Source organism: Gordionus sp. m RMFG-2023, chromosome 4, assembly GCF_954871325.1.
Source record: "Gordionus sp. m RMFG-2023 chromosome 4, tfGorSpeb1-WG-v2, whole genome shotgun sequence".
NCBI lineage: Eukaryota > Metazoa > Nematomorpha > Gordioida > Chordodea > Parachordodidae > Gordionus > Gordionus sp. m RMFG-2023.
Window position 1 is genome coordinate 3,950,991 of NC_088778.1, and position 10,669 is coordinate 3,961,659.

At 26.8% G+C, this 10,669-nt stretch overlaps 1 protein-coding gene across 4 annotated transcripts in view; it reads right to left on the minus strand.

The window, feature by feature from the left end:
• LOC135927857 (uncharacterized) overlaps positions 1–4,592 on the minus strand; it is a 46,120-nt gene extending 41,528 nt beyond the window's left edge. For 3 of the 4 annotated variants that reach the window (XR_010572197.1, XR_010572198.1, XM_065464082.1), the window contains exon 1: positions 4,301–4,592. Coding sequence is in view for 2 of the 4 variants with exons in the window: in XM_065464082.1 (XP_065320154.1) it covers positions 4,301–4,349 (49 nt within the window). In the remaining 2 variants the exon portion in view is untranslated. The remainder of the gene's footprint in view (positions 1–4,300) is intronic. The other variant, XM_065464081.1, reaches the window with a different exon arrangement.
• Positions 4,593–10,669: the final 6,077 nt, after the last annotated feature.

Consider the following 10,669-nt stretch of genomic DNA (forward strand, 5'->3'; position numbering starts at 1 on the left):
AACTTAGCATGTAGATGGTATATAAAAAAAAACGAAGATATTATTTATTATTATAATTTTTAAAAAAAAACGTTTTATTATTGAATGAAATAGAAAATTATGAGAATACACACAAATTAGGTAATTATTAGAAAAAAACAATTATTAAGTTTTGTTTTAGTGGCACTTTTCCCGACCATTTTTTTTAAATAGCGCATGCGCACATAAACTGCAAGGGTTATTATATTCTAAGGGTGATTTATTTCTTTAAATTTCATATATTTTGAAAGAATCAATTTATTTTATAAGTATTTGAGTGGCATTGTTATTTATCGTATTTTATTCTCGTTTCTTTTCTTTTTTTTTGGCTATTTAGTCGATACTAGATAGCTTATAAGTCGATCTAGGGTACACGACCATGTGGACAATTTTGACAAGAACTTTTTCAGTGAAGTTTCTTAGACAAAATTCTGATCCATGATTCCTGGGAAATAAATGAAGACGCCTCTTCATGAATGACAAGAATTCCATTTCCCAAAAAATTGTAAACATTTTTAAATGTTATTTGATTTTAATAGCTTTTTATAGGTGGCATGGCAAGGTTACAAAAAAAAAATTTTTTAAATGAAAATAAAAAGGGTATTTATTGGAAAATTTGATTCAATTATTTCTATCGAGTACATTGATATTTTATAGATTTATTTATAATTACAATATTACACCCTTTTTTAATCGTCAAAGCCGCAAAAAAGTGTATTATAAAGCAACGATAAATCAATTATTGCTTATTTGCAAAAATGTGAACCTAACTAATTAAGGAGTTGGGTTGATCATTTGAGAGTTTATTCGTCGCCTGAGAATTAGATTATTCCATCTCCACTTTTTTTTGTAATTTTACGGGAGAGCAATGTTTTTTTTAGAAACAATTAAGTTTCATTCGTTTTCGATAGGATGGTTAAAACTTTGTTTTTTGTAAATATTTCAGATTTTTATATTATAAAAAAATTGAAAAGAGAAGAGAAGAGAAGAGAAGAGAAGAGAAGAGAAGAGAAGAGAAGAGAAGAGAAGAGAAGAGAAGAGAAGAGAAGAAGAGAAAGTCTATTTTTGACAAAATAACCTAATGCTCAAACGACGATCTAATACAAAAAATTTTTATTTTTACAATTATTATAAACTTAAAATATTAAATATCGTATATTTAATATTCTCTTCCCCATTTTTTTTTTGCAGTATTTTTTTGTAATGGGTAATGAGAGCAAAAATTAGTCTAAATAATAGATAAAAATTTTTAAAAGCCAGAAATGAAAACGTAGTAATTGCTTTTTATTTACCTTAAGTAAATATACATTAGTATTCGCACTATGTTTATGGGCCAATATTTTTTTTTGTGATAATATTTACTTTAACTATCTTTAAAAATTGATGAGATTCTCAATTATTGAAAAGAAGAAAAAAAATATATCAGTGTCTATAAAGAAAAATATTTTTTTATAAAAATATTTTAGAGAAAATATTCGATTTCCGGTACATACAAAATTGTATCTAGTTAAGTATAGATACACATATATATATTTAGAGTGAAGATAAACATCTGACACATCTAGATTAAAGACTAAAAGGCCTGAGCACAAACCGGCAAATCATGATTTTATAAAAGAAATTTTCAGACCCGACCCATGAATATTTCTGCTCATGAAAAATAAAATCGTAACGCTGCATTCAAAGATAGGCGAATTCGCGACACCTATGAATGCTGGGTAAGAGTTGCCAGGCCAAGGTTGTTAAATCCAGCGTCTACACGAGACTTAAAAAAAATGGAGCCAACATGCTTGAGATATACTCCCCCTCCCTCCCCCTACTCCACTCCCGTGAACTACCTCATATCTTATTTAGGGATGTATGAAGACATTTGCCTACTACCTCACTCCCGCCCCCTCCGGTCCTGTAGATATCGGTCATGTCCCATCCCTAAAATCGGACTGAATCTTTACTTTACAAATTTGGTTTCTTACTGGGATATAGGTTCTAAATCGCTAAAATTGATTTCAATAATGAAAATATAATCAAACTATGGAATATGGATGATATTTCCTCCATTTTTAAGCGATTTTTTTAAAATTTAAATTTTTTCTAGGAGATATAAGGGAAATTTCCAATTTTTAGCGATTCATTACGGGAACCGTTTTAATATCGCATTTTTTTTTCAGTTCCAATTTATATTCTTAACTTTCTTTCATCAACACTCACATACAAAAAAACATTTAATTCATATCCTATTTTTTTATATATTGAATGATTAAAACACATGATAAAATATCATTAATCAGGATACTAATTAATTAATTATTTTTTAAATTATGATTTAATGGTTATTTTTTTTCTTTCTCTTCAAAATTTTAAATCATTTCAATTTTCGATTTCTTTATTTAAAAAAAAAAATCCAGATGATGGTCATGATAAAAGGTCTATTCATAAAATAAAAAAAAACAAAGCAAATCGAATAATTTATTAAAATCGGTATTCGGTGTAATATTCGACATTCGATTCAAACTATCCGATATGAATGGAATATCCTGAAATGGCAATTATTTAAATAAAAACGGAACAAATCAAATAAAAAATTAGTATTCGATATACTATTCGACATTCGATTCAAACTATTTGAAATGAATTTTGAAATCCAATTTTACTAAAATTAGTATTCGGTGTATTATTCGACATTCGATTCAAACTATTCGAAATGAATCGAATTTCTCGTAATGGAATTAAACGACTTCCCTATAAAGATTCCTTTTATTTTTAGAGGGCAGATATTAAACCATTTATATTTTTACCATATATTTTTTTTGTTTGAATCCCATCTTCCCGACGAGGTTAAAGATATGGTTCAAATCCCCCCCCCCCTATCCCATATAGATCTGTGTCAGGGTCATGATGTATTAAAAATAATGGAGGTATAATAGCTACCCACTTTACCATTTGTATAAATAAATATTTAGTAAAGAAAGTGAATTTGCATTTGAAAGCGTCGTTGAATGCAGATCAGCTGGAGCCGCCATTTGTGTTAAAAACTACTGATAACTTGCTTCCTCCTCATTATCTCGATGATCAGGCAATTCTTTAATAAAGTTTGCGTCAAACTTAATTGGCTTTTTTTTAAATTTTGATGATATCGGCAACAAAAATGGCGTCCTCAGCTGTTTTTATTGATGTACACTTATAATGAATGCATAGTCAGTCTGTATTATTATATGTCATTGTCAGGGGAGATCCGCTAATACCATTTTTTAGTATCTCGATACAAATAAAGTAACGGTCGACAATTACGAAATTTTATGTTTTAAAAAAAAAATATTTTAAATTTTCCCCACAAGTCTCCATAAAAATGGCCTCTCAATATTAATGAAACTTTATAGTCGTAATTTATTTTATTGTAATTGTAGCGTTTGTTCTTCCGCGATTTTATCCGCTTTAAAAAATTGTGGATCAATTTTCCCCTTTTCTTCTTAACGATTCATGGCTTAAAATGAGGGTCAATTTTATTTTAAATTTTTTCTTTTTTTATGAGTACTAAATATATGATCGGAAATTGATTATCGATTAATATTAAGTATTAACCGATACCAAAGAATCGATATTTGTAATCAATGTCAATTCACGTATTGTCACTTGTCAGTAAATAAATGTAAAATGATTCTAAAGTTCACGATGTAATTATCGGATATTTATAAAAATAGGTATTCTACATAAAAGAGCACAGATGATTGTGCTATTTACCAACTTAAATCAATTTTTGTTTTTTTAAATTTCAAAAATTTAATTTTTCCGGAAATGCATTCCAAGCCCGTGCAGGATAACTTTATCCTATAAAATTCAGAAAGTTTTATGAGGCATCATGGGATTTGACGAGAGTGATACGCGATTATACGCGTTGACTAGTAGCGCACTGCATTCACAGTTAACGCGAATTCGCTACGAAGTTATTAAAAAAAATAATCTAATTAAAATTTTAAAGAAAAACTTTCTAGCTTCCACTGTTTACTTATACGCCTCATTTATAGTAAACTCGTTTTGTTCGAACGGTACAGTATTTAACGCTGTCGAAATCACAGCTGATTCTTCACGGCGTTAATAATTTTTTTTGAAAAATATTAGGTCGGAAACATATGTTTTTCAAAAATTTTATCATAGCCATTATTAATCGTTTCGCTTCGTATTCATAAAATCATACCCTATATTTGTTGGGCTTGATTTTGTAAATAACGCGGCGATGAATACCGCGCGGCTTGAACAAAGAGCGATATATAAAGTATAAATAAACCTTGATTGGATGCCGCCTTTTGAGGGAAGTCCTGTTTTCTCCTGGTCATTATAACGCGAACAAAAAAAAATTAATTTATAATTGTCACATATTCAATCCACGGTAAAAATATGATTATTATTATTATTATTAATAATATCTTGGAATTATTTTGTGGTTTAATTATTTTTTTTTTAAAGAAAAAATTAAAAATAAAATATATTTATTGATTCATATAAAAGGCGAAAAGGACAAAAATTAATATTATCATTATTTATAACATTTTTAATTTTTTTTGATGAATCAAATTTTTTTTCTCCCTTCTTCTTCATTATAAAATATGTGGCATTTTAACGCATATCTAAATAATAAAATATATATTTTTTTTAATACAAATTTATTAGTTTTTATTTGATTTATTTTAGTTTTTTTTTAAATTTTTTTCATATTTATCTTTTAAATATTTTATGTATTCTTCATTTTATTATTCTTTTTATTTATAATCAATAAAAATGTCATAAATATTTGTAAATTTTATTTAAAAAAAACGAAATTAAAAAAAAAGAAAGATATTTTTTTTTAAAAAAAAATAAAATAAATTTTTATAAAAATGAAAAAAAAATGATATTTTTATTTTATTTTTAAAAAAACTGTTTTAAATTTATTTATTATTATTATTTTATTATTTTATTAATGATTCATATCATTATTTTTATTGAGGTTTTTTTTGTATAAAAATTCAAATTATATTGACCAAATAAAAAAAAATCTTTCCCTGTATTTTTTTTATATTAATATTATCAAAAATCAAATGATTGATAGCCTTCTATTCTTGATAAGCAAAGCCAAATAATTAATTTTTTTTATGTCGAAAACTCGTATGATTTTTTAGATTATTTTTTATATTTTTTAAAGGATTAATTTATTTAACATTATATTTATTTTTATTTTTTAAAAAAAAACTTTATTGGTTAGTTTATTTTTAAAATTGATTAATTATTATTATTATGTATTATCTTTATTTGAGTCGATTTTTAAAAACGTAACTTAATATTTTATTCAGAAAAATATTATAGAAGCTTGAAAACTTTGCTGATAGATATTAGCAAAGCTCGAGGCTTAGACAATTTTCTGGATTAAATATTTCTTTAGCCGCTTTTAAAAATCAGCTCAAAGGGAGCTAGGTTAGTTTATTTTTAAAATTGATTAATTATTTTTATTATGTATTATAACCAGGGATGCGAACCCGAACGGTTGGGCATTTTGAGACCACAGACCACACAGAGACCAATTTATGGCAACTCATCAAACCCGGGGTAAAATGGACCTTAGAAAATCGGTTTCTCTTAAGTTCCTGCTATCAAAATTTCCGCTAGAGTTGATAATTCTTGAACCCAGGTTCGGGATCACATCCCTGTGTATAACTGAAAGTATTAACTCGTGTCGTAAAACGACGTTAAGTCAAAAAAATTAACGCGTTACTTATTTCGTTATCTAGTCAAAAGAAAAGTATCGCGTTACCACCATTCGTTACCTTTATGGAAAATAAAAGGGAAGCGTCATTCTTTATCTAAAAAAAAATACTAAATATTGTAAATAAATTTTCTTCTTTTGTTTTTTTAAGAGCGCTTAGAGGTCAATACAGCAATTTTTGTGCTGAAGGTACCTTTAACTGACTCAGAGGTTGGAAGGGTTAAATTATATTTAATAAATAAATAAATTTAAAAAAAAATTTTTTTTTTTGGGGGGGGGGGGGCTAACTTATTTATATCATCATCACATGAATATTCTTTCAGACCCTCACCCAAATTTTTCTTATCTTTTTCAGAAGGAACTCTGGCTCGTTATTCAGAAGTCTGATTTTTATTTGACAAAAATCTTTTCTCAAGTAGGTACATTATAATGATATAATAGACCGGAAACGACCCCATGGATTTCCGTCTGAAAAAGTGGAGCCATTTTGAAAATAGCAGGTTTGTGTACTTTATCATAATTCTTAAAAAATAATCAAATAGCATTGGCTAACTCAAGATTTTATCCAGAAATATGTACAGCAAACCTGAAGATTTTTTGCTCATTGATAAGCACAAAGGTTCTGACATCTATTAGCAAAATCTCTAGGCTTCGGCAATATTTGTTTTGGTCAAAATATTGAATTAGCCGTTTTTAAAAATTGGCTCAAATCGAACAATTTATCAACACTTTCTTTAAACAGTATTTAAAATAATTTCAGGATATTCTTTTAATAAAATAACTCGATTCGGCTCCGACATAGTCCATCCTCCCAGTTTTCCGAATTGCGACATATCAGTTAATTCTGAGTGCGGACATGGGTCAAATTGTTTAAAATGGCAGGGATCGTCAGCAGCGTCATTCATCGGTAAATAAACCTTTTCCATATATTTAGAATCAAGAATTGCTAAAAACAAATAATTAAGACCAAAGAATATGGAGATAAAAACGAAATTCTAATGAAAAAATCTAAAGGTACGGAAGAAACTCCCCTAATATACAAGTAAAAAGTAGACAAAAAATTCGTTACGTTATATTTTCAATTCGTAAAATTTTATTATATATAAAGGTATTTGAAGTAGTGATTTGCATCGGGTCTACTCTTTCAAGCCCGGCCAGGCCCGATTTTTCCGGCGCGGCTCTAACCCCGAATTTTTTTTAAAAAAATTACCGGCCGAGCCAAACCCAAATTTATTTAGATATAGAAATTGATTTTTATTATTACAAGATATATGTTATATTATGGCGTCTAGTGTCTGTAAAAATAATCAAAAATTTTATATTTTGCATAAAAATTTTAAACATTAAAATTGTTAAATTTAGATATATTTTAAAAAAATTTTCAAGGGCCGACCCGTCCCGGCCCGAATTTTTTTAAAAAAATATTAAACCCGACCTAGCCCGAACTTGATTTTTTCTAAAAAAAAATAGGCTCGGCCAGGGTTAGGGCAGACCTACTTTTGCAGATCTCAAAATTGAAAGCCTAAATATCATAAATAATTCATTTATTTTAATTTATAAAAATTAATTTATTCTCAATTAATGTTGAATAAGTTAAAAACCATTTAAAAGTGATTTAATGAAATAAAAGAAATCGCAAATTGTGCTCTAATCAGGGTTGGGCAGTATAGCGGATAAATTTTGGAAAGTATCTTGTATCCAGTATCTAAGATACATATTATTTAAAAGTATTTGAATCTTAACCAACTTTGTATTCAAAAAGATACAGATACTTTAAAAATTTATATTGGTTAATTTAAATAGTATTAAAATTTAAAATGATATTGTTTTAAAGATTTAAATGAAAAATTTAATCGAAATTTAGATATTTTAAGATAATTTTTGATATATGACGTTGGTCTTCATATAGCAATTTGCTAACAATTAGAACTACCATATTTGAATCGTTTTATATCTGTCTATTTTAAAATTATGGAAGAAGAAAATAGAATAATATGTTTATCTTCGTCTTCAGATGATTCTTCAACCGAAAATTATAACAATAAATTTAAACTAAGCATACTTAATGGCAAATTTTTTGAAGTACTTCAAGATGATCATAATAAAGTTACTGCAGAATGTAAAGAATACCACAAACCTATAAATGGTTCTGCGGATTCGTCATCAAATTTTGTCAAGCATCTAAAAGTATAATATATAATTATATAATGAATCACATTTAAAATCATATTCATTATCAATCTGTTGCAATTTAGAAGTATTTTAATAGAAATTTTCATATTATTGATAAAAATCATTTATGAAATGAATAAGAAAACTAATATTGATTAAAAAAAAGAGGATGTTAAATTGAACACTAGGCCAAAATATAATCCAAATATTTGGGGCAACATTTTTATATGATAGATTACTTAGCAATATTTAATCCACCATGTGTTTTTTTTTTAATTTATACATATATGGTTAAAATATATAATTTTTTATACAAATGTATTTTTTTAATGATTTTACTAAATTTATGTCTACCATTTTTTTTTTTTACAAAAATATATTTTTTTTCGATTGTCAAACAATATGGTCCAAACTTTCTGGCCCACTGAAAACTTTATTTTAATGGGTATTAATTATTATTTATAAATTATAATCATATTTCTAAGTTCATTTTTAGTAGGTAAAAAATTTTTTAGAATTAATTAGTTTTAATAATTAAAAATAAATGTCTAAATAGGTAGGTGATAAAAAATTTTATAAAATATTTTAGCTTCATGGATAACTTTATAAAATTAAACTCTCTAGTAAAATTTTGCCTAATTTATAAATGTTAAAAATATAAACTTCTGTCCGCTAGATGGCATCTTTTAAGATATTAAAATTTTTATTTATACTTATAGCATAGGCAGTATTTTTGTATTTTCCGCGGCTAATTCTTGCTAACTGTGAATCACTAAATCATTTAGAAGTTTTTCCAAATTTAATTTCCAATCCTTTATAATCAGATTGTGGGGGAGGGTAGTGATTTGGAAAATTTTTTAAATGATGAAGACTATAACTTTATTTAGTAATCAAGATAAATTAATAACTAGATTAATTCATTTTTTTTATTGATGCATAATTTATAGATCATAATTATTTTTACCGTTTTATAAGGTATAATAATAAATGTTGTTTTAATATAATTTATTGTAATTTGTTGGGCATCGGCGAACAAGAAGATTAAAATATAAATTTAGGGCAAATGTAATTGATTATATATATTGACAAAAATATATTCGCTCTAGAAACATTGGAAAGGGATTTAACATTTATAAAAAAAAAAATATTTTCATAATAAATGAAATTTATAAATATGTTAAGCCAGACGCGTACGCATAAATTTGGTCTGGGGGGGAGGGGGGGATAATAAAATTTTTTAAGAAATATTTTTGTTTTTTAAAAAATATCAAGCATAAATTTATTAGGACTAATAACTATTTCTAATACACAATTTTAAATTAATTTGAATTATAAAAAAAATTATATGTAAATAATCACTTAAATGACCCAAAATAGAAATTTGAATTTTTTAAACCTTTACACAAAAAGTTTCTTAGGAATAATTGCATTTTGTATGTTATATATTTACAATGTAAAATCCAATCTTCGTTGTGATTGAGCTAATTTTTCAATTATCTCATCCTTGCTTGTCGTCAAATGCCTATGAATATTCAAAAGATCCATACCTTTCAATCTACTTTCAGATGTTGTACATCTTGGTATGTTTTTCAGAGACCTGCAGGACCGGCCCCCGGACAGGACCGTATTTTAATTTATTTAAATATACCCGGGCCGAGCCCGAATTTTAAAAAAAAACACTAAAAAATATCCGGGCCGGACTGTATTTTTTAAAACAGCCTATATTTGAAATCGTTATTATTAGCTATAAAAATCAAAAATAAATATAATTTATTTTTAAAAAATCCAGGCCTGGCCTAAAAATTTTATTTTAAAAAAAGCCGGGTCGGGCCTAGAATTTTTTAGAAAAAACCTAGGCCTTGCCCTGCAAATGGTACTTCTGCAGGCCTCTGTTATTCTTCTTAAAAAAGAGAATGTTCTTTCATTAGTTTACTAATGGGAAGAGTTTATAAAGCCTTTTAATACATTGGGAATTTAATCTAAAATGTGTTTGAAATAATGAAGAGCATTCATAGCATGTTTTGGGACTATATCAACAATAGTTAATCTTATAAACATAGTTATTCAGCTAACGAGGCATCATAAGATACTTTAACATCTTCATAATAAAAATCTAACAAATATTTTTTTTATATCACCATCCGAAAAAGGTTGGGAAGGCTTTTATGGAAGTGATATTTGCATATTAGTAAGTGTTGCATGATGAATTAAAAATATATTTATTTGGGTTATAAATGTATCTGTATTTAAGACATACTCTTTTACTGATCCTATATTAATGTTTTAACAATTTGCCTTGCTACAAGTCGAGGAGACAAATATTAAACACGTATAGCTCTGCTTTTGACTCAACAATATAATATAAAATATGAAATTCTTCATCAACATTAGCCCTAATTTCCTTAAGTTCTGATAAAATGCTCTCAGCTATTCTTATGTTCTTAATCAAGTCAATGTCATGTTTTTGAAAAGTTATACTTAAAATAGTTGTATAATTAAATAATACATTCTAATGAGAAATAAAATTTGGAATAAGCATTGAATCCAATAATTTTCTTGCTTCTGAGGAAATATTTATTTCAGGCCATTGTGATATTTCAGTAATAGCAAATAATTGGCTCTTCTAACTCCTTAAAAGTTGTTACTGCTTGATGGCAGAGACTCTATCTCGTTGGACAAGGTTCCAATTTCTTTTTCCCTGTTGGACAAGAAGTTTCAGAAATAATTATTATTTGACTAGAAATT